Source organism: Sciurus carolinensis, chromosome 6 (genome assembly GCF_902686445.1).
Source record: "Sciurus carolinensis chromosome 6, mSciCar1.2, whole genome shotgun sequence".
NCBI lineage: Eukaryota > Metazoa > Chordata > Mammalia > Rodentia > Sciuridae > Sciurus > Sciurus carolinensis.
This window is the reverse complement of record NC_062218.1, coordinates 80,025,788-80,051,097: the sequence shown is the minus strand read 5'-3', so window position 1 is coordinate 80,051,097 and position 25,310 is coordinate 80,025,788. Positions and strand designations below refer to the sequence as shown.

The following is a 25,310-nucleotide window of genomic DNA, read 5'->3' as shown; positions in this document are numbered from 1 at the left end:
AAACAGAATTCTATAGGTATTACCATAGCATCCAACCTTCGGAACACCCTTTATTTACTCTTAGAGTTTAGTATTCATCAGCCTTAAGTCTGGCTTGCCTTTTGGAGAAATAAAAATAATACTGTTAAACTGTTTTTTGAAATGTTTTTATTAGTGCAGTATAATTATACATAAAATTGGAGTTCATTTTGACAGAATTATACACACATGGAATATAATTTGCTCCACTTCAGTCCCCGGGTACTTAATTTTTTCCTCTCCTTTCCTTCCTCCCCTTGCTCCCCTTCCTCATTTTACTGATCTTCCTTCTGTTTATAGTTTTTTAAAAAATAATGTTTTATAGATACACATAAAACCTTCAAATCCTCTAAATGTTAAAAATAGTACATATGTTAATAAATTATTTGCTATTTAAAAACCAATGATATCTGTTTTCCTCTCTTTTTTTTTTTTATTCTCTCCAAACGTATTTATTTAGCTGGAATTCTCAACAAGAACTAGTATGGAAAAGAATAGGATCAAAGATTGAAGCTGGAATAGCTGGAATATTCCTTATCTCTTCACCAGAATCTTTATTGTTGTTATTACTGTTGCTAGTTTTGAAACATTATAGATAATTTCTTTCAATGCCACTTGGTTATATAAAGAATATGTTATCAAGTGTTAAACTGAACATAGTTCCTGAAATCTCATTTGGTTTCTATAATTGTGCTTCCAGGCATTAGCAAAGGGAATATGTTAAGAAAGTTTTACCCTATTCTAAAGTTGTTCCTGTTTATCTCTGCCTTTTGGAAAGTATCTACCCACACTTTGTTTACCCATGTGCAGTTTTGGGTATCCTAGATGATCAGAGGAGAGATGCATGAGTGACTTTTTCTCTTTTCGTCCCTGGTGTTTTTCTGTAATATAGGCAGTTTATGTTGCAAATGTAATCTGTCATGAATTATGTTTCTGTGGAGTATGAGTTTGACTCAAGTAGAGATCAAAGATAAAATTTTATAGCTATGTTTTTCTTTTTTAGAATGGTTTCTCTTAGTAATTCTTATTACCTATTAACAAACAAATCTTTTGAACATCAATTCATGATGGTATTTTTAAAGGATCATCATATTTAATGAGTATTAACATATATGAAACTATGCTAGTCCTCTACCTCTAGAAATTCCCATTTAGTTATAGAGGCAACAAAAGTAAGGCATATCTGTGATAAAACTAATAATAAAGGTGTTATATGACATAGCAATATTCTAGACTCATGGCTCTTAGAAGTATATCTCTAGATCAGTAGCACATGAGAACTTGTTAGAAATGTCTTTCACCAGACCAATGAATCAGGAACTTTAGGAGTGGGGCTCAGCATGTTGTATTTTAACAAGTCCTTCAGGTAATTCCTGATGCTTGGTATAGACAGTATCTAGTTTTAGGCAAAACCACTGGATAGGAAAGAAAAAATCACTGCCTTGCTGAGGAGGATATAGAGGGCATGGAGCTAGGCTTGTCTGTCCTTGGGAGTCCTGTTTATGGAAGCAATAAGAGAACATATGAGAGGAGGAAATTCTTGCCTAGAAGCAAAATAATACCAAGGTTGTCTTTTTTACCAACTTACTAATCAAACTTGTATTTCTTCCAATTTGTTTTCTTTTTTTCTTTTTCTTTTTGGTACTGGGGATTAAACCTAGGGACCCTTAACCACTGAGCACATACCCAGCCCTTTTTTAAATATTTTATTAGATACAGGGTCTTGTTGAGTTGCTAAGTGCCTTGTTAAGTTGCAGAGACAGGCTTTGAACACCCAGTCCTCCTGCCTCAGCCTCCTGAGCCTCTGGGATTATAGGCACACTCCATTGTGCCCGTCTCCAGTTTGTTTTCTTATTTTGCCAATAGTTCTAAAATTTTAATTCTTTAGCCATTATGAATTCTATTTTTGGTGCTAATTTGGACTTAAAAATCATTACATAACGTATTCCAGATTACACATTGGTGTGCGTCTGGTTTTTTAAATTTGAAATTTATAAACTAAATGGTATTATGCAAAGAATTTACCTTTGAAATCTGTGACAGAAATAGTGGTTCCATATATGATTTAGGGGCATATGTTCTACATAGATATTAAAGCATCAAGTACTTTTTTGCAAATAAATTGTTTCTATTTGCTCCCCATATTTATTGCTTTTATAGTCTGTCTTTATTATTTTAAGAACTTTCCTATATGATAGAACAATTGGTGAATTGTTAATGTGGTGAATGCTATTACCATTAATTCTAAGATGGAAATCACATTTTTGTTTTTTGTGTGTATGTGCTATTCTGGAAATGACAGTCCTGATACTGATTGAGATTGGAGAAAATGGAAATAAAACAAAATACATAATATTTTCTGAACTAAATTATTTTACCAAAGTAAATTTTAAAATAAATGTAGGCATTGAATGATTAATACATAAACTTAATTATTACATAGAAAAAAGATAGTTTTAGAAAAATGTGGAAAGATACTACTGAATTTGTAAACTTAGAATACTATATCTTTGACTAAGTTTTTGTTCAGTGTTCAGTTGAGTAGTCCACTATATTTTGATTTTAGGATGCTGGAAAATTCCATTGGATCTGGCTGTCATTTTTTGTCAGTTCACTGTTGCCCACAGGGAAAGATTGATGAAGATATCCTCCTTGACAAGAGTTCCTTCATTTAAGGAATAGGAAGAGAGACTTGGCAAGCTTATGCTCTGTAATTTAGCATACTAGCTAGTAGCAATAGGTGTTTTGTTTGAAACCCTTTAGTATGACTTTAGGTTCAGTGTCTATGGATAAAGTGGTTTCTACTCCAATATTTAAGAAGATGAAAGTATAGTTTTCTTTGTGAAATATTAATATTTTGTATTTGCTGGTTTGCTTAAGTTTGAATTCCTAGAATTAGGATATGGTAAGGTATGTTTAAGGTGACTTTTGAGATTTAAGTATATAGGATTTGGTACTTAGATACTTGTTATATGTACACTAATGACTTTTCTTTTAATTCCAGGAAATCTTACTGATGAGGGCAGCAGTATTGTTGTAAGCTAGTGGAAATGAATTCAAAAAGTGGTCCAGGCCTCATTGGCTTAGGCATTAGAGCATTACAAGACAAAAGTATGAAGATGCTGTTAAGAATCTAACAGAAGGTAAATGTATAGAGTATATCACGTGACATGAATTGTAATTGGGAGTCAGTAGGCATTAATTTGTAGCCTTGCTTTAAAGGAATATCTAAGATGGATGGAAAAAAAATGTACCTATGTATCCTAGAGTCTTCTTAGGTTTGAATTCCAACTCTTCCACTCAGTAATATCAAGACCTTGGAAAACTTAGTTAAATTTTTAGGGTCTCAGTGTTCACATAATAAAATGGGGTAGTTTTAGGAAAGCTTCAGCTTAGATTTATCAGGTATAATGCTTCTGGATGAGCTGTCATTCAAGCTGAGGTCTGACTGACTAATATAACAAGATTTAGATGAAGAGGATAGGAGAAACATTTTAAGTCAAGAGATGAATCTGTGAGATAACCTGAGGTAAGAGGGAAAACTCATTCATGGAACTGCAGGTAGTTCAGCAAGATTTAAGAATGAGTATGGATGCAGAAAGGGGAAGGAAGTAAGGTTGAGTGGGAACTTTCGAACCTTGTTAAAGAGTTTGCACACTATCCTGAGGGCAGCAGGAATCAGAGAAAGGCTTTAAGGAGGTGAATTTCATTATCCGATTTTTTTAGAAATATTGTGACTATGGTATATAGAATACATAGGAATGGAAGTCAGACACTTGCAGTGACCTGGGATAAAGAAGGAGATGTGAACTGAAGTGGTGGTGATAGAGATGGAGGAAAAATATATGGAGAAAAATGGTTAGGGGCGTTGACTCAGTGTGGTTTGTGATTGATTAGATGAGAAGAAAAAGAAGAGGGGAGGAGTCTAATTTAGAGAGTAGATAGTGTGCCATTCATCTGAGTAGTCATGGAAACTTGGATTTTATTATTTTTTGTTTTTAATTTTAGGGCTAAAGGAAAGCCCCCTCTGCACAACTGGATGGTATCATCTGTCTGAAGCTCAAATCAAAATGCACAGACTTAAGGAAGCTGTTCTTTCATGCAATCAAGGTATTCTAGACATCTTTTGGGTTTTCACATAAGGGTGGCCAATGCTGTTTGTGTTTTTCATCTTAAAGGAGAAAGATAGTGAAAGTTTTTAAATTACTAATTTCAGTTTCACTAAGGAGATTAAATAAATGCCAAAAATGCATGCATACCTACTAGTTATTTTTAAACTGGCATTGAATACTTATTAAGGTTTCCCATATTTGGAATTTTGACTTAGTTTAGGTTTGAGGGAAGGTACTCTGTCTTTATCACAAGGAGGTTTTTGGTATTATATGTGTTCAGGACCTTTATGAATTCTTAATTTCCCTGGTATAGATAAGGGAAGTCTTGGGCATCTTGGAGACTTTCTGTATTGTGAGATGAGGTATGGGGATAGGAAATCATAAAGGGTGATTCTCTGTTCCCTGACTCGGCTCATAGCCTTGCTTCTGTAGTTGAAAAACAGTCACTCAGCTCCAGTCTTAATTCATTTTTCTCTGTCCAGTATTCTTTTTTTTCTTTTTTTATTTATCTGTCCAGTATTCTTAATTTGCTGTGTGTTACAGATGCTTTGGTTAAGTGCTAACCTTTATTATGTAATAGATATAGATAGCCATTGTTGTGCCTCAGCATCTTCAGCTTTATTATATGTTATATGAAGATAGAGGTTTTAAATTTGTATGTGTTCTGTTTTAAAGTCAGATCCTTCTATAAAGAGTTCAAGGAAGAATTTTTATTTACCTTTGAATTATTCTGCTTGTATTTTGCTTTAGAAGTTAGATTTATTGTATATGCAATTTGTTATGTAAAAACAGAAAAAAGAAAAGTGAAGTGATATGGTTATCTTCATCCAAATGTCCTTAATTTTGTCAGCTCTGAAGAACATAGATAATCTTGGTGTGTCTGGAGGCAGTCTTTATCAGAAGAACCTTTGTCTTCGTTTGAAAGCAGAAGCTTTGATTAAACTCTCAGATTATGAGTCTTCAGAGGAAGCAATTTGTTCTCTGAATCAGGTAGTCTTATCAAATTTTTCCCTTAAACTTTAATTAGTTCCAACCAACTAGGTAACAACTCTCTCTCCTTACCAAATATTTACTAGCACACATTTTGAATTAGAGGTATGAATTCACATATCTACACTTTGACAAATCATTCACACACTTGAAAACTCCCAAAGTTAGTTGTTTACTTCTTAGTTAAGTACTTAACAGTGCTTTTAATGTGAAGTAGTTTCCTTCTTTAGTTTTAACTGTTATCCTCCCTTTTTTTGTTCTCTAAGGTTATTATTACTAGATTATTTTAAATTTGTGATTCTAAATTGTTTTCTCCAAAAATTGTTTTATAGATCATTGACAAGATAATAATGTTAGTTTCTTTCAAAGAAAGATTTATTTATTTATTTATTTATTTGGATACTGGGATCAAACTCAGGGGCACTTGAACAGTGAGACACATCCCCAGCCCTGTTTTATATATATATATATATATATATATATTTTTTTTTTTTTTTTTTTTTTTTTTTAATTTAGAGACAGGGTTTCACTGGAGTGGCTTAGTGCCGCACTTTTGCTAAGGCTGACTGTGAACTCAAGATCTTCCTGCCTCCACCTCCCAAGCTGCTGGGATTATAGTTGTGTGCCACCACCCCTGGTGAAAGATTGATTTTTAAGAAGGAAACTGATTTTGTAATGATTTTGGTTAAAGCAATTTGAAATTCCATAGCAAAAAGACAATAGGTAAATTATGAATTATCACAACATTGTACTTTAAAGAATTTGTCAGATAAAGGCTATTTTTTGTCTAAAATTAAAATCACATCCTGATTACATTGAAATGTTTGATTTTTTTAAAAAAATTATTGCTTTGTATATTTCAAGGAGATTTGTATTTCATAGTATTTCTTTAAAATTATAGCAATTGTCAGTATCCTTTAAGAACTAATATCTTATCTGGGTATGGTGGGGCATATCTATAATCCCAGCAATTTGGGAGGCTAAGGCAGGAGGATTGCAAGTTGGAGGCTAGCCTTAATTTATGGAGATCCTATCTCAAAATAAGAATAAAAAGGGCTGAGGGTATAGCTTGGTGGTAGTGTGCCCCTGGATTTATTTCTTAGTAATGCAAAAAAAAAAAAAAAAAAAAAAAAGAACTAGTATCTTATTTCTACATGGCTTAATATGTTTTGTGTGAATGAGTTATAAAATAGATCTTTTCAAATTTTTTTCATAAAAAAACAAATTAAAAGTTTCTTAACAAACTAGAAGAGTCCAGGTCTGAGACAGAAAAGGTATAAAAAGGGCACAGAACATCTTGTCATACTAGAAAACAAGGAAACATAATAGGGTCATGTCAGAAGAAATCAGGAGCCAACATAAGAAGATTCTTATTGGCTAAAGAAGGCATGAGTAACTGGGGTGGAATGAAGCTCATCAAATATGTTTAAATTCATTTGTGCATGATATAAAAAAAAAATCAACAGAACAGCCTCAAGAAATATTATCTTTGGAGGAAGTTAAGGTCCCCACTGGAAGAAAGCATTTATCTTACCTTTCCTATATGAACTTTTCCTCAGGATAAGCAGATAATGAGAAGGGGAGAAATTCTCTTTAAAGTATTCATGTAATAAAGAAAGAAGGAATGATGGAAAAGAAAATCACCATTTTGCAACCCCTATTCATTTTTCAATGAATGAGTGGATCTAGGCATTAAGGATCAATGGCTAATAACATCGCAGAAAGATGTGTCTGGCCAGCCAGACACAGCCGAATGAAAGCACACATGAAGTATTCTTACAGAATATCATCCTGGAATCAGATCAAGCTTCTTCTAGACCTAACTACTAAAATACAGAGGCAAGGAGCATGTTAAATAACATGAGAATATATTCAGCAAAATCCAGACTGAGAAACTGTGATAAATAGTCCATATTTTCATCAGTTAAATTATAAGTTCAAAGGAAAAGAGTTGGAGGGTAGTAGCCCTGTGGATTAAGAGAGACTCAGGAGATCTATCAGTCAATCAAAATATGTTTATTGGATTTTGATTAAAACAGGAATATTACTCAAATATTTTATAAGGCAATTGGGAAATTTGATAATTTTAAGGATTCATGTTTGGTTTTATTTAGGCATGATAATGGTTATGTCACTTAAAAATGGGTAAATCTTTTAGATATAACTAGTGAAGTGTCAGATGAAAAGTTTTCTGAGATTTGTTATAGAATAGAATCATCTGAGCAGGTAAAGTAATTGAATGTGTAGATGAAAAAAGATTGCCTTTGAGTTTATAATTTTGTTACTGGATGAAGAGCACATATGGGTTTATTAACTAGTCTAACTTTTTTATTATGTATTTGAAATTTTCCTTCATAAATTGATTACAAATAATCAAAGTGTTAATAGTGACGTAGGACTTCTGTGTCTTTATTCCTCTATGGTCTTTCTTTAATTAAAGCAAATATTGCTGCAGTTTTGTTGTAGGAGATTTATAGCAGTTATTTACAATTATTTTCTAGGTTTCTGATGCAAATAATATCCCAGGACTTTTGGTTCTCAAAAGCTTGGCTTATCTGAACAAAGGTTTACTAGATGAAGCTACAAAGGTTAGTTGTTTTTTTTTTTTTTTTAATTCAATCTAAGCATTTTTTAAAAGGTAAAAGTCATTTTTATATGGATATGGAATTGACAGGTATCTGCTTTATAGATTATGGAAGACCTTCTCTCTTCTTACCCTGACCTAGCTGAAGTTCATGCCCTTGAGGCATTGATTCATTTTACAAAAAAGGACTATCTGCAAGCAGAAAAATGGTAAGGATAAACAGTTCATAGATCTAGTCTATTGTATTTCTCAAAAATTCAAAGTGGCCTTAAAGATCCAATTTTGTATAATTTGGATCTTTGAAGGGTTTAAATCATAGTATTTTTAAGAAATGTAGTTCAATTGTAGTACAGTAACTATAAATTCTTCAATGGGTTTGGATAGTTGAACATAATGTTCAGTAAGTTAATGTAGTGTTTGTTATACACTCTGAACACTTAGCATGTGGTAGTGGTAAAAGGTCACTGCTCCTTTAAGCTCCTCCTCTTCAAGCACAAATCAGTTTTTTTTTTCCTCATTATAATCTAAATCCTAAAGTAATGACTTATTTCTAATTTGGTACCTTTGAGTCACTCAAACTTTGATTTTTCTACCCAAGCAAAAGTCTCCTTTATTTTATATATTTATCTGTAAATTTTTAAAAATTTATTTTAATATTCCTTTTCATTCCCCTTCCATGACTTAGTTTTCAGAGAGCACTTGAAAGAGATGCTGAAGTTGCTGAATATCATTACCAGCTTGGGTTAACATATTGGTTCATGGGTGAGGAAACAAGAAAAGATAAAACAAAGGCTCTTACCCACTTTCTGAAGGTAAAAAAGGTGTTACTCTTCAATTCTTAGTTTAAGTGGTTTTTTTCTAAAATCATAAATGGGAATCATGTAAGTTAGGTATTTAAAATTACTCAACTATTTTTGTATATCATTTCTCACAGTAAGGTTTTGTGAGAATGTTTTGTGGGTTTCCAAGGAGAAAACTAAAACAAAGGTTTAAATGTTACTTTCAGAAATATGTTATAGAAAATGAGGCATAATTATCTTCAAAAAACAATACTGTTTTTGGGTAATTTCCACTGTAATTTTGTTGGCACTTCAGTCCAGATTTTTTTTTTTAAATGTTTAACATCTATAAATCTTACATTCTTATCTTGACCCATAAGAGCTGGTTAATTTAACAGTAACTCTAATTTCACATTTCTTTTACCAAAGAAATAATAGTTTACTCTTCTGTTTAATTTCTGGAAGCAGAGAGGGCCAGATTTCCCGTTTCTTTTAAACCGTACATTAAAAGATGTTTTGGCATAGTTTTGAATAATTAATAAAATTTTTTATTTTTTTCCTTTAACGTGTGTACTTGATTTGTCCTTTGTGTTTTTAAAGATAATCATGCAAAAGAACCTTTAAAATTTTGTTGTCTCTATTTATTTAAAAGGCTGCAAGACTGGATACATACATGGGCAAAGTTTTCTGCTATTTAGGACATTATTACAAAGATGTAGTGGGAGATAAAAACCGAGCTCGTGGATGTTACAGAAAAGCTTTTGAGTTAGATGACACTGATGCGGAATCTGGAGCTGCAGCAGTTGACTTAAGTGTGGAGCTTGAAGATATGGTATGACTAATAGCCACTTCAGCTTTTTTAATCCTGAGTATATGAATGGAAATATTTTTATACATATGTATATTTGAAAGTTATCATTAGTTTTTATTATTCTTTTTAGAAACAATGGATTTCTTCCTCCATTTATAAATGGGCTAATTTTCTTTTCATTGGCAGATATTAAGTCCCTCACAACTTATTATTGAAACTAGTTTGATGTATACCAATGTAAGTTTAAAAAAATAAGTGGGAAATGAAAATATGTTTGTGTACTTTACATAGGTATTCTTTATCTTTATGATATTCAGTATGGCTAACAGTAATTTTTTTTTTATTAGGAAGCTGCCTTAGCTATCCTAACAACAGTAACTCAAAAGGCAAGTGCTGGAACGGCAAAATGGGCCTGGCTTCGGCGAGGACTATACTATTTGAAAGCTGGTCAACATTCACAAGCAGTGGCTGAGTAAGGCACCTTACTATGTTAATGTGTAGATAGCATAATGGTTCCATAAAGTAAATTTCATTTGTATCCAAATGACCTTACCAGGTTGTATTTTGAGAGAAGAAATAGAAAAATTTATGGTTGATTGATGCATATTGTCCATATGGCAGTAGAATTGAAAAAGTTATGATTATGTACAGTTATTGAAGTAGCCAGTCTAGTGAAGTAAGATCTTAACAGTATCATTTACAAGTAGAGTCTCAATAGAAATTTCAGTAATAATAAAAAACTGAGATAAAGATCTTTGTTGTTATTTTGTTCTTCCACTAACATTCACTGTTTTTGGCAAGGGGGACATTTTGCAGCTAAAAGGGCATTTCAAACAGCTCATATATGTTCAATATTAGTCATTTGGTTTGATCTGTACTTCAGGGTAAATCAATTATCAAATCGAAATGAACTTACTTCTGATTTATATCAATATCTAGAACATAAGCATTTTTAAACTTTCCATAAAAATGTAATTTGATCAAAAGTATACAACATGCCTCTTATTCCTATATTTCAGTTTTAATAGAAGGATGAGGCAATTTGAGATGTCCACGTGTCCTCTGTTATCATAGAAAATTGGAGTTCTTCCAGTTCATCAAGAAAAAGAATGTCTGATCATTACACTTCAAAAAGAGTACTTTGTTCTTATTCATTCTAAATTGTAATAACATTTCTTAGTATTAAAAAAATTCAAGTTATAAAAGGAATAAGTATACCTGCTTTCAAAAGCACTTTTATAAATAGAAGGATCAATGGATATACGTGATTCAGTTGAATTCTTTATCTAACATTTTTCCTTTCAGATGTGAAAATAGTTCTATTCTTTTTAATTCTCTTACTGTTTCTTAAAATTTTAGCTTACAGGCAGCATTAAGGGCAGACCCAAAGGACTTCAATTGTTGGGAGTCATTAGGAGAGGCATACTTAAGCAGAGGTGGCTATACAACAGCCTTGAAGTCCTTCACAAAAGCCAGTGAGCTCAACCCAGAGTCCACATACAGTGTGTTTAAGGTTGCAGCAATACAACAAATCCTAGGCAAGTATAAAGAGGCCATAGCTCAATACCAGCTGATTATTAAAAAGAAAGAAGATTATGTACCTGCTTTGAAAGGTAATTTCTTTTTAATAGATCCTTTAACTTTTATGATACTGAAATATAAAATCCTGAGTAAACTTCCTATGTAAATGTATTGAATAAGTTCAAAAAATTTTCTATAGTCAGTAGCACACATCTGATATGAACTTCTTGTAGTGTAACTTATATAGATTTGAATATAAAAAGATCAAATTTTGTTGCATAATAGCAAATAATAATATGATAGAGATGTAACTTTTAGGTAAATAGCATGATAGCTTTTAGACCTAAAAATGGATCTCTAAAACAAGTTTGTTTCCATATTCTTACATTTTGCTAATTAATTTGTTGTATCCAGATGATATCTCAATACCTTTTATTTTATAAGTTATAGAAGCTCATTAAATTTTTTTTCAACTATAGAAACATTGCATCATTTTATAATTATCTAGGTTGATTTCAGTTCCTCCATAGACATCTGTTCCTTTGTAGCAAATTTTTTTGGTCATGTAAGGAAAAATACTACTATCTATCTATCTATCTATCTATCTATCTATATTTTTTTTTTGGGGGGGTGCTGGGGATCGAACCCAGGGCCTTGTGCTTGCAAGGCAAGCACTCTACCTACTGAGCTATCTCCCCAGCCCCTACATATATGTTTTTTATGATTATATATTACCATTAAAAAAAGCCTGGAGCTCATTATATATATTTCCCTCCATTTCCTTTCCTTTATAAATAAACAATTGAAGTTTAAATCCCAAGTAGTGTTAGTTTTGAGTAACATACAACTTAGGACTGAAAATCTCTCTAAAATAATTTTTTAAAAAATTTTGTAAAACTCCTCAAGAGAAGGAGGGTTCACAATTATGAAATGTGTACTAGGCATGTTAGGAAATTACTGTTTCATTTAATTCTTATAGTTTGCTATACAGATTTTAATATCAAAAGATCAAATCATATTTCACAACAGTTAAATAGTCATATGATAGAGAATAAGATTTATATAATATCTCCATTTTTGAAACTGAGGTTTCGAGAGGAAAATAACTTATTCAAAGTCAAAGAAATTCATAGGTTTCACAGGTAATTTTTTAGTGCATGTTTACTTCTTTACTGCATGTTTACTCCAACAGAATACTGATGTTTGAATTCTTTATGTATGCAAGTTCATGCTTGAAGATAATTTTATAAAATATAATAAAGTTTTGTTTGTTGGAAAGTGACTTTAAAATAACAATAATACATTTATTTGAAGTTCATTTTAAGTGTTTGTATTATATATTTTAATGACAACTTTAGACTTACCTGATTTTAGGTTTGGGTGAATGCTATCTCATGATGGCAAAATCGGCTCTAGTCGATTATCTTGATGGAAAAGCTGTAGACTACATAGAAAAAGCCCTGGAATATTTTACTTGGTTAGTATTATTATTTATTATGTTTATTTTCTTCATATTGTAATAAAGCCAAATTTAGAAAATAATTTTATTATTCTTCTGTTAGATATAGCATTTATTCAGAATATAAAACATAAAGAAGACTAGCCAGTTAAATTTATAGCATGTATATTGTATTTTACTCTTGGAGAAACACAATTTCTTATAGTCTTCATAGTGGCTAGCATGCCGGATACTCAGGAAAGAATAGGAAGGAGTAAAGAATGCCACACCATGTGTTAGTGGTCTTTCATGAGATGAGGTAATTGGTTATGTCTAATTAAAACTGATTGGGAAATGGGGCTTCAGGTGCACAGTGTGCTTTACACACTGGAGCCTGGAGCCCATTTATATGTATTTTTCCCCATTTCCTTTTCCTTTTTAAATAAACAAGTGAGGTTTAAATCCCTGATAAACCTTTGCTTAGAGGTAAGGACCTCTTTTTAGGCTTTGGTGAGTCTGAAAGTAAGGAAAAATAAGCAACCTAATTATTCCTGGAAACAACTAAGAAAATAGTAGTGTGTCTAATAATAAGGTATTTTATGGCAGTATAAATTCAATAGTTCATTCATTTAAATCATTAGAAGTGTTATTTATGGTAGATGACTTTAAAAAATCCACAAGTTATGCTGGACATGGTAGTGTGCACCTGCAGTTTCAGCTACTGAGGAGGCTAAGCCTGCCCTCATAGGGAGTTTGGGCAACATAGGGAGACCCCATCTCAAAAATAAATAAATAAATAAATAAATAAATAAGAGTCCATAGACTTTTGAATTGAAAATTTATAAAAAAGTATTTTTTTAGTTGTAGATGGACATAATACCTTTATTTAATTAATTTATTTAAAATTATTTTAGTTGTAAATGAACACAATATCTTTTAAAAATTTATTTATTTTTGTGTGGTGCTGAGGATTGTACCACCGAGCTACTGCCCCAGCCCTTATTTATTTATTTTCATGTGAAGCTGAGGATTGAACCCAGTGCCTCACACATGCTAGGCAAGCACTCTTACCACTGAGCTACAATCCCAGCCCCAAATTGAAATTTTTTTAATGTTTAAATTGAATTTTTTTTGCACTTAAAACATCTTTCTTTGGTCTTTCTGTTTTTTAAAGTTGCCTTCTCCTGTTTCCTGCTTATTTGATATCCAATCTTTTTTCTCACACAGATTTTTAGTGCTATTTTTCAAGTCTCAACATAATACAGTTTTTCTCAAAGTTAATGTGAAGTGATTGTTTAATGTTTTTAATTGGCTTTGTTTGAACTAGTATTGAAAGTAAATGTGAATTTTTGGGTGACAGTACTTTAGCTACAAGTACTGCTTTGGTGAACTTCTTTGAGGAAGTTTTATTCTGGATAACATATAGTACTCACCTAATTATAAAGTATTATAAAATATTTAAAATAATGGTCTTCAAATTATATTTACTTCTGTACTTAACAGGAGTTCATATTACCACAATTATGGTGTAAGAGTGGTAGGAATTATTGTATTTTACAGATGTGTTGTTTTTATTAAACTTAAGGACATAAGAATTCAGGCAGTTAAAATTGCCTGTTAAATTTTTCTTTGTCTTTCTAGTTTTTCTCCATTAATGCTGTCAGTTTTAGAAATTTGGCTAAGATATTTGAATAACTTGAAATAGTGTCCTTGTTATTCTCACTGTGGGTTTTCAGTCATGACTGCAGTAATTAATATTTCTCGGGAAGACATTGGAAAATGATTTTTGGCTGCACTTCTTTAGTAGAAAAGACTATGAAAAACGTTCCATCTGCTTGTCCATCTGCCTGTGATATAGCAGTTTGTGATAGCTGATTTTGGAGACATGGCTTAAATGAAATTGCTGTGTTTTAGTTATACAATCTTGACAAAAATGAAGAGAAATATGTAGCTCTGGTTTTTCTCATTCTAAAAAGAAGCACCCTCAATCTCTGTAATTAATTTTTCTATTTACATTTTTTAAGGGCCGGCCCCTTCCTTTTTTGTTTTTTAATATTTTTTTTAGTTGTGGATAGGCCTTTATTTAATTTACTTATTTATGTGTGGTGCTGAGGATTGAACTCAGGACATCACATAAGCCAGGCAAGTGCTCTCCTGCTGAGCCACAACCCCAGCCCCTCTAATTACATTTTGAGCTGATCTATTTAGTCTGTTCTTTCTTGCTTCTGTAAATGTGGATCTTAACATTTTCGTGTTTAAATTTTTGTTATTTTTGGTCTCAGAATGAAAATCCTTTGGATTACCAAATATATTTGATACATTTATATTATTTTTCCTTTTGGGAGATGGTCTAAAAGCAAAAACATGAGATTATAACAGTCAACTATATGGTCGTTACTTTGGTCATTGCTTAAATTTTTAAAAAATACATATTTTAAAAAATTTAATACTAAAAGTAAATTGGTCCTGGGCTAGAGCTGTAGCTCAGTGGCAGAGCACTTGCCTAGCATGTGTGAGGCACTGGGTTTAATCCTTAGCACTGCATTAAAGTAAAGGCATATAGTTAAAAAAAAAAAAAAAAAAAGTGGTCCTGAAAAATTTTTTTATTTGATTCCTGCTATTTCTAACAAAAAATGGTGAACGGTATTGAATAACTCTGCATAATTTTTGGTACTTAAATTAATAAATTCTTCATTCCTTTTCTTTCTCTCTTCTTACTTGATGGGAAGAGGTTAGTCGAGTATTCTTAGAGCTTAACTAAGGAAGTAGCTCTTAATCAGGATTACATGTATAGTTTTTCTGCTTTAATTATAAGGTGTAATGAGAGAGATATACTCTAAACATTTTGGAAATAATTTTTAAGAATCACACTGTTTCTTCTTTTAGGGCCCTGCAGCATCGAGCTGATGTGTCCTGCCTTTGGAAGCTGGTTGGGGATGCTTGTACTAGTCTGTATGCAGTTTCATCATCTAAAGTGAATGTTAATATTTTAGGGATCCTTCTAGGTCAGAAAGAAGGAAAACAAGTATTAAAGAAAACTGAGCTCCTCCATCTTGGAGGAAGGTAATTACCAAAGATTACCAGTTAATGATTTTGAAATGAATTAGGATATTATAACAAATCATAACATTCACTTTTATTCTTCCATAGGTGTTATGGTCGTGCATTAAAACTGATGTCTACATCTAATACATGGTGTGATCTTGAATTAATTATTACCGCCAGCACAACATCTAGCAGAAATGGGCAGCAGCATGAATGATCTTAAAGAGTTGCTAGACAAATGCTTTACAGGTATGGTTTTAAGAAAAATTTTTATAAACTTAAAAAAACTAAGTGCTTTTTTGAAAGATAAATATTTTGATAAATACTATAGTGTTTTCACTTAAAATCACATTAATTTTGATGTAAATGCTAATATTCCAAGAAATAAAAACTAATCTCATTTAACTTCTTTTCAGTGTCTGAAAAAGGCAGTGAGACTCGACAGTAATAATCACTTATACTGGAATGCTCTTGGTGTAGTTGCGTGTTACAGTGGTAAGAACCAAGTATTACTTCAGTATTTGGGGGGAATTATTTTTTCAAGTAACAAAGTTCGTTTACTTCAGATTCTGTTTGTTTAAGGTATTGGAAATTATGCCCTTGCTCAGCACTGTTTCATACAATCAATCCAGTCAGAACAAATTGTAAGTGTTCTCTGTGTCTATTTATGAAAAAGAACTTCAAGATTATGTGTTAACTAATTTTCTGAGACTTCCAAGTTGATAAGGGGCCTAATTTTTTTTTCAATATATATTTTTTAGAATGCTGTTGCGTGGACCAATTGGGAGTGTTATACCTTGCAAATGAAACATTGAGGTAAATGTTTTGTCATATTTGTGACATTTAAAATAAAAAATAACTGGGTACAGTGGTACACACCTGTAGTTCCAGCAACTTTAGAGGCTGAGGCAGAAGGATTACAAGTTGGAAGCCACCTTGGCAACTTTGTGAGACCCCTGTCTCAAAAAATAAAAAGGGCTGGGGATATAGCTCAGTGATAGAGCTCTTCTGGGTTCAATCCCAAGTACCACAATAAATAAAGTAAAATTTTGAGTATTTCTTTTTATAATTTCTTCATAATATCTCAACTTCTTATGGAGAAATAATCTTTGCACTTTGTTATGTGTCCAGTCAATTGATGATATTCACTTTATTTTGTAGAATAATTGGATGTGTTTATTTTTCCTTACATGTCTCACAAGAATACTTCTGGTTTTTTATACTTGATAAATAGTTTTTAAAGATTAAGTCAATTTTATTATGAATTAACTGAGTAATTTTCTTTTGATCTGAACATGTATTAAGAGAAGTCCTGGGCTGGGGAGATAGCTCAGTCCGGTAGAGTGCTTGCCTTGCAAGCACGAGGCTCTGGGTTCGATCCCTAGTACCACCAAAAAAAAAAAAAAAAAGAGAAGTCCTTTGAGGCTGGGGATGTAGTTCAGTGGTAAAGTGCTTGCTTAGCATGTATGAGGACTGATTTGATCCCAGTACCACCAAAAACAAAACCAAACCAAAAAAAACCAAAAGCAAAAAAAAAAAAAAAAAGCACTGTGTGGAGGTGTGATGGGTAAAGGTAAGGGAGATGAATAGTATTCCCTAGCAGTTTAAATTTACCTTTGCTCATGTGATTTAGATTTTGACTTCAGTGATATGAATCTCTTTATCTATCACCATGTAATTCACCATAGTTGAGCAGTTATACATTACAGAATTAGAATTGAATATTGGAAGCCTGTTTATGGGTCATTTTTGGAAAGTTGCACAAATCTAAGGAAAATACCACATCTATGCTGTTTTGTGTTTCAACCAGTGTATCAAATCTCATTCTTTAAAATAAGCCGTAATATTCTTAGGGAATACATTAAGTGACCCACTGCCAAGAAGACTGGTTTTAGATTATAAACAGATTGAAAGAAAATATTAATTTGGATCTTAAACGTGAAGGGCTGTGACTATAGCTTAGCATCAGAGCATGTGCTTAGCATGCACAAAGCTTGGGGTTTAATCCCAGCACCATAAAAAAAAAAATAAGTGAACATATTTTTAGAAACTTTAGATCAAGCAACTTCTTAGTAAGCTACAAATGTTTTATTATAGAATGGCACAGGTGTAGCTCATGAGATTACTTTTTATGGAAAAATAAGTCTCTTTGCCATATATAGATTATCAAAAAAATAATATAAATCAGTATAATAATAATTTGTTTTGTAGCAGGAGAAGAATAAAAGCATGCAAGTTAATGGTCCAAGTGAGGTATCTTCAAAGTTTTTTGGCTGCCTATTGCAGAATTATGTTGTTGACCGTCTTTCTGTAGTAGCAGGTTCACATCTCAGATTTTATTGCTTGTGAGTTCTTATCCTCTTAGTTAAGCTCAAAGAGAAGGGAATAGATACAGCTTATGTAACCATTTCCTTCAAACCAGTAGCTAGCAAGTGGTTGATTGGTTAAAAGATCTGTAGAGTATGTATTCATGATGACAGGTTGACTTTTCTTATTCTGTTTTTTAAACATAATTGATACTGAGTTTATAAATTTTTTAAGTGATATTTTCTTGTTTCTTTTCCCTAGCAAGCTCATGAAGCTTTCAAAATGGCTCAGTCCCTTGATCCATCTTATTTAATGTGCTGGATTGGACAAGTAAGATATATAATAGAATTATTAATAAACTTATTAATGTAACCTATTAAGTAACTTATTAAGTAACCTATTCATGAACTTATTGATATAAATAAACTATTCATATAACAGTGGTAATAATGATAACAGGTAACATTTGAGAACTTGCCCTGTAACAGTCATTGTGCTTAGCTTTTTGCATACATTATTACTATTTTTTTTTTTTTTTGGTGCTGGGGATTGAACCCAGGGCCTTGTGCATGCAAGGCAAGCACGCTACCAACTGAGCTATATCCCTAGCCCCTGCATACATTATTTTAGTTATTCCATCATCAATCCTTTGAGATGTCTTTTATACTTTTTTTTTTAAATACACATGGAAATTGAAGCTTAGAGATCCTAAGGTTTGTACTTAAGTTCACAGAGCTTGTAATGATTAAACTTTGGAACCCATCAGTCTGCTATTAGTATGCCTAAAAAAAAGAAACCCAGAACTTTGTTGTTTAACTCATGTTTACAAAGAAAATGCACATTTACAAAGATTATTTTGATGATTGTTTTCTTGTTTTCTGCAAAACTTTGTAGTTATTTTGGCACTTGCTTATGAGTGTTCTCTTTTTTCAAGTGTAGATTTTTGTATTGCCAAATAGGAATCAGATACTTAGTTACTAGTCTTAGTAGTTCACTGACTCACTACTTCACCTTAACATATCACAGCTCTGGATTTTAATTTTCTCCCCTGAAAATAAAGGGAATTGGTCTGAGTGTCCGTCAGTGTCTTTCTAGGTGAGAATTGGAAATTAATTGTGAGTGGTATTTTGTTTGATTCAGGGAATAGAAGTATATCACCTGTATCAGAAAATAATTAATTGGGGGGTGGTTGGAGATATAGCTCAGTTTGTAGAGTGCTTGCCTGTCAAGCACAAGACCCTGGATTCAATCCCCATCACCACACAAAATAAATAAATAAATATATAAAATTTAAAAAATCATTAATCAGGGATTGGGTATCTTTCATTGTTCTTTGGTTTGTTGAGTCTAATTTTAGTTAATTGGTAAAGCAAGCAGGGTTATAAAGGGAAACTCCTTAATCTATTAAGTGTGGCAGCCTAGGGGAGCAGTGGAATTATTGTACCAATATTCGAGTATTAAACCCAGGAAGCTCAAGACTTTGCATTTTTGCCTGCTTCCAAGTTATGATAATGAGGCTGGTTCAGGGACCTTACTTTACTATAGGTCAGTAGATCTTAGGTGCTTTTCAGAATCACCTAAGCTTTTTATTTCTTTATTTTGTAAGTATATTTGTTCTTACAAAATTATTTCAGGAGGTAACTAATAGCTGTAATTGAATGGTAGCAGTACAATTAAACTTAACTTTGCATTTAAGCAGAGTTGGTAAACTTTTGGTTCTAGATTCATTATCATTATTATTATTTCATTTTCAAACACATTAAGACCACTTTTTTTCCTTTTGTAAGGCTCTTATTGCAGAGACAGTTGGAAGTTATGACACCATGGATCTTTTCAGGCACACTACAGAACTCAGTATGCATGTAAGAATTCAAACATTTTTCTTGATGATTCATGAATGAATGAAGTATTATACTTTCCATTTAAAAGTATGATAAAATGAATAGTGATAGATGTTAATGATAGCAGTTGTTTCTAGTTTTTATTCTTTCTTAGAGACAGATAAACTATCATTAAAGAACTAGTTCTCATGTTACTAGAAGCTTTCCAAAGCTAATGAAGAAATGACATCAGGATTTAATAGTTATAGTACAGTTATAGATAGAGACTGAGACACTAGAAAAAAATAGACATAAGGACTAGACGTGGTTGACATTTCTGGCTTATTTATGAAAATGTTTTAGAATTTGTTAGTTTGGTTTGACCTGTGGGAATGGTGCTGAAATTAGGCAAACCAATCCATCTGGCGAGGCTCTGTTTTCTGCACTTATCCCATTTGATTTTCTATTTAGGATTGGAGAAGGTGATTTAAATATGTTTTTAACTACATTTTATCACAATGATTCTTCATTTAAAGATACTTAAGAGTTGACTTAAAGAAGACTAAGATGTGATATTTATTGTATCGAAGGTGCATTGTTTATTCTTAATTTTTGTTGGCATTTTTATTACCCTATGCCCACCTGTTAACTTTGACTTTTTTAAAGACTGAGGGAGCACTAGGTTATGCATACTGGGTCTGCACAACATTGCAAGATAAAAGCAACAGAGAAACAGAGCTGTACCAGTACAACATCCTCCAGATGAATGCTATTCCAGCAGCGCAAGTTGTTTTGTGTAAATATGTGGGTAAGGTACCTGTTATGTAATGGCAAGACATTTGAATAAATATTAAAATAACTTAAAGTTTTTTAAAATTAATTCATTACAAATTAAATATTTGTGTTAAGGCATGAATTTGCCTTTTTGTTATAATGGCCAAGCAGTCTACTTTTTAAACTATAGTGAGTGCTTTTGAAAGTGATGAGATCAGATATACTATGAAAAACAGGATAGAAAATGACTCATCATAGATATTGAGGGCATTGTAATCCTCTTCATTCATTTACACTGGGATATTTGTATAGAATAAAGTAAATAGATTACAAATGTCAGCACTTTGGGACATTATTGTGTTAGGCAGTGTGCCAGAATGAATGACAGTAAATACTTAGAGCTGAGGAAGTGCTTCAGAAATTTTATTGATGTGTTTCCTTGCCAATAAGTAACTTTTGTAAAGGATTTACATAAAGAGAGAAATGTTTAGCTTTCAGCAAAATTCAGATACCTAAAACAATGAAAAAATCATTTTTTTTTTTTTGGAACTAGGGATTGAACCCAGGCGCTTAACTACTGAGCCATATTCCCAGCCCTTTTCTGTATTTTATTTAGAAACAGGGTCTTGCTGCGTTTCTAAGTGCCTTGCTGAGTTGCTAAATGTCTCACTAAGTTGCTGAGGCTGACTTTGAACTTGTGTTCCTCCTGCCTCAGTCTCCTGAGTCATTAGGATTACAGGAATGGTCACTGTACCTGGCCTGAACAATAATTTCTAACAAATATGCATTGCTACTACTGAGGAACATCCTCAGCCCTTCTAATTTTGAGATGGGTCAAACCAATTTTTCAATAAATTAATTTGGTAGGAGTGCTTAACCACTGAGCTACATTCCTAGCCTTTTTTTGTATTTTTATTTAGAGACAGGGGTCTTGCTGAGTTGCCCAGTGTCTTGCCAAGTTGCTGAGGCAGGCTTTGAATCTGTTATCCTCTTGCCTCAGCCTCCCAAGCCACTGGGATTATAGTTGTGTGCCACTGTGCCTGGAATGGGTTTTAAATTCTGTAGTGGAGTCCTATCACGTGCTCATTTAGCAAATTTAATTTGATGTGATTAGCCAAAAAGAAAAAGTAGAAGCAGAAAAGAGAAGGTAATGAGAGGGAGAATACAGACCATTCCTCGTCTGTGCTGCTATTTGCCTTTGGGTATTGGGCATGTGAAGGGGTAGATCTCATACTCGTTTTGACTTAGTTTTGTGACTCTTGTAAGATGGTGTCAGGGTTTTTTAAAGAATAACTTTGATTATGTGATTTTCAACTTGTGCTTTTTAACGTTAGAACCTATCACATGATTATGTTTGTACTTTGTGTAACCATTTATGGAATTTGAAGTCTTGCTTCCTAATACTACTATTTGTAATTTTTAAATTTTTTTTTGCCATGCTGGTGTTAGAACCTAGGGCCTTACACATGCTAGGCAACACCTACCACTGAGCCACATCTCCAGACCCCCTAGTACTACTTAAAGTTATTAGATGTTTCTCTTTCTCTGATCTACATGGTATAACGATGCTACATGATGTTTTTGACATTAAATTTCAAAATACTAGCTGGGCATGGGGGCACATGCCTGTAAACCCAGGTATCAGGAGGCTAAGGTAGAGAATCAAAAGTTCAGGCCAACCTGGGCAACTTAGTGAGACCCTGTATCAAAATTAAAAGGGCTGAGGATGTTCCTCAGTGGTATTACCCTGGCTCATATCCCCAGTGCCAAAACCAAAAAAGCCAAACCGAGTATACTGCTTTGAAAGTTCCCAGATCATCTTCTGTTTCTAGAGTGTAATACTGCATTATATGTTTTAAACATGCATTATTTTTTTTTCAAACATATAGAGATGGAAACAGAACCACCAAGAGAAATCATTACTAAATTTAATCACAGGAAAGCTTACATGATGACCCAAAACTGGATTTCCATGTAAATGTCATGACTGGCTTTAACATGAGTTATAATTTCAAATTATTATTCTTTAGGAATAAAACTATTTAAATTCTAAAACAGAACTAGAAACCATATATAACTATTAAATATTATTCAGTAATTTAAAAAATATATAAAATGATTACTGGTATATTCAAGATAAAATTAGACCATTATTTTTAATAATATCAGTGAACTCAGCAGATAATCTGATGTTTAAGATACAGGAAAAAGTGAAAATTAGACTAATACTTCTTGTGAACATAACCAGTATGTACATATTAAGTAAAGTATTTCTGAATTTCCAGAAAGAATTCAGAATTATGCTCCAGCTTTCACAATGTTGGGTTATTTAAATGAACATCTACAGCTGAAAAAGGAAGCAGCAGATGCATATCAAAGGTAAGCTATATTAATTGAGATAGTCATTGTTTTATCAACTAGTCTTTTTAAAAGTTTAGTCCCATTCTCTCAAAGAAGGTACTAAATGTTCTGACTCCTTGTATTTTATTATTGTATCTTAGAAGGTGAAAAGATATGTTTCCAAATTTTCAGTTGTATTTTGGTTTCTGTTGCAGGGAGATGGGTGAGGGAGTGGCACAAAACAAAAACTTTCTTGGATGTTGTTTTAAAGAAACTCATCATACTTGTATATACTTGAATCCCTATAGCATCTACAATGTTTCTATTCAGTTCAATAAATATTTGTTGGACTACCAAACAGTATCCTTGGCACTGGCAATTTAGCATTGAATTAAAACAGAGACCCTGTTCTCCTGGAGCTCTGGGTGGTAGTGGGAGAGACTTGATAAGGTAGTAAATATCTGTGATGATGATAATACTTGCTAAGAAAGAATTAAATTATGGTAAAGGACCAGAAAATGCAAGGGCAGGGAGTGACATTTCAGATAGGTTTAAGAGGACTAGGTATACTGAGGAAGAGTTGAGGCCACAAACCACTTGGTTACCTGAACAAGAGCATTCAGGGAGAAGGAACAGCAAGAACAAGTGCTGTCAATGGAAGTGACTTGACCTTTAGAAGAAACAAGGAAGCCAGTGTGCTGGAGTGGAATGATTGACCTGGAGAGTGGTGGGAAATTATATCTTAAAGTTTTATTCTCTGCAAATTGATGGTTAGGTGAATAAGGAAGTAACTGTTGATCTCATGTGTAACTACTAGATGAAAAGTTAAAAGACCTGATTGCCTAAAATGTAAGTAAATATTTAGAAGAAGCCTTGTCAGGGGGGATTCAGGTGTCCCAAATACTTTTGCCCTATCCTTTCATGGATATCTGTGTATTCAAAGTAGTAATCACTAGATGGTACTGGTGGTTGTATAATCAAGTAGTTGTTTTCCGGGTGTATATGGGGAGAAGTTTATGAAAAACAAAGTTTTCTTTTAGTGTAATAAATTATATGATAGAGTACAACAGTGAGCAGAATTTTTAAACAGAGAAAACTAGAGCACTGTAGAGCATTTGCTACTTTTTGTAATGAATACAAATTGTTATTAGTGCAGATATGGTGAATCTAACATTGCCCACCTTAGATTTAAAATGGCACCTTCATAGTTGGAGTTGTCCTGCTCTTTCTTAACTGATCACCTCTACTGTTTTCTGCCTTAAACAAGCATTTGAAGCTTGATACTGTAAATTAGGTATAAATTTAAGCAACAGTATCATTGTTGATCGCTGTAATACTTTTAGGCTTATCTGGAAAATTTTTGTTTTTCCAGGTAATTTCAGAGAAATACAAAACTTTCCTTGGACATGTCTTTACAAAAAATTTTTTTCCCTGACATGTCTTTACAAAAAAATTAAGAGCATTATAATCATACATAGTATTTGGGTTCATTTTGACAAAATCATACACGCAAGGAATTTGATTTCAGTCCCTATTTCCCTTCCACAATTTTTCTTCCCTCTCTCTCCCCCTGTCCTTCCACTTTTATTCTACTAGATCTCCTTTCTTCTTCATGTTCATAAAGGTGAAATTCCCTTAGGTACCTGTATATATGACTATAACATGATCACATTAAATTCATTCCATATTTCTTCCCCTTTCCTTCCTTTCTCCCTCACTCTTGTTCTCCCCCTTCTACTTCACTGATCTTCCCTATATCTTTATGATATCTAGTCCTACTGCCTTCTTTCCCTTATCTTGCTCTGTCTTCCACATATGAGAGAAAATATTCAACTCTTGATTTTCTAACTCTAATTTATTTCACTTACCATGATGTTCTCCATCTCCATCTATTTACTGGCAAATGCCATTATTTCATTCTTATTTATGACTGAGTAAAACTCCATTGTGTATATATACTACATTTTCTTAATCCATTCTTCTATTGATGGTCATCCAGGTTGATTCTGTAATTTGACTATTGTGAATTGTGCTGCTATAAACATTGAAGTGACTGTGTTGCTGTACTACGCTGATTTTAGATCTTTTTGATAAATACTGAGAAGTGGAGTAGCTGGGTCATATGGGGTTCCATTCCTAGTTTTTTGAGGACTCTCCATACTGTTTTCCAGAGTGGTTGTACTAATTTGCAGTACCACCAGCAATGTAAGAGTATACCTTGTCCCCCACATTCTTGCCAGCATTTACTGTTATTTGTGTTCTTGATAATTGCCATTCTGGCTGGAACAAGATGAAATTTTAGTGTAATTTTGATGTGTATTTCCCTAATAGCCAGAGATGCTGAACGTTTTTTCATATATTTCTTGGTCATTTGTCTTTCTTCTTTTGAGAAGTTTCTGTTTAGTTCTTTTGCCCATGTATTGATTAGGCTATTTTTCTTTTTGTCATTGAAGTTTATTGAGTTCTTTATGTATTCTGAATATTAATCCTATCAGAGTAATAGTGCAAAGATTTTCTTCCATTCTGCAGGCTCTCTCTTCATTCTCTCTCTTCATTGCTGCTTCTGTGCAGCAAAGGAAACAATTAAGAAATTTATGCCATTCCACTTACTGGTTCTTGTTTTTTTTTCCTTGAGCTTTAGGGTCTTGTTGAGGAAGTAGGTGCCTGCATATACATGATGGAGTGTTAACCCTGTATTTTCTTACAGCAGTTGCAAGATTGCTGGTTTAAGTTTTAAGTCTTTAATCCATTTTGATTTGACTTTTGTGCAG

General features: G+C 32.7%; 1 protein-coding gene across 1 annotated transcript in view; it reads left to right on the top strand.

Moving 5' to 3' along the window:
• Skic3 (SKI3 subunit of superkiller complex) overlaps window positions 1–25,310 on the top strand; it is a 96,760-nt gene that overhangs the window by 22,767 nt on the left and 48,683 nt on the right. Inside the window, 25 exon segments of the mRNA XM_047554750.1 lie at window positions 1,680–1,696; window positions 3,038–3,123; window positions 3,126–3,161; window positions 4,027–4,128; window positions 4,981–5,120; window positions 7,622–7,708; window positions 7,810–7,913; window positions 8,390–8,516; window positions 9,136–9,315; window positions 9,642–9,766; window positions 10,654–10,907; window positions 12,190–12,292; window positions 15,140–15,316; window positions 15,404–15,456; window positions 15,459–15,476; window positions 15,479–15,536; window positions 15,705–15,793; window positions 15,881–15,942; window positions 16,060–16,078; window positions 16,081–16,114; window positions 17,510–17,546; window positions 17,867–17,935; window positions 19,393–19,467; window positions 20,092–20,233; window positions 22,485–22,578. Coding sequence (XP_047410706.1) covers window positions 1,680–1,696; window positions 3,038–3,123; window positions 3,126–3,161; window positions 4,027–4,128; window positions 4,981–5,120; window positions 7,622–7,708; window positions 7,810–7,913; window positions 8,390–8,516; window positions 9,136–9,315; window positions 9,642–9,766; window positions 10,654–10,907; window positions 12,190–12,292; window positions 15,140–15,316; window positions 15,404–15,456; window positions 15,459–15,476; window positions 15,479–15,536; window positions 15,705–15,793; window positions 15,881–15,942; window positions 16,060–16,078; window positions 16,081–16,114; window positions 17,510–17,546; window positions 17,867–17,935; window positions 19,393–19,467; window positions 20,092–20,233; window positions 22,485–22,578 — 2,288 coding nt within the window.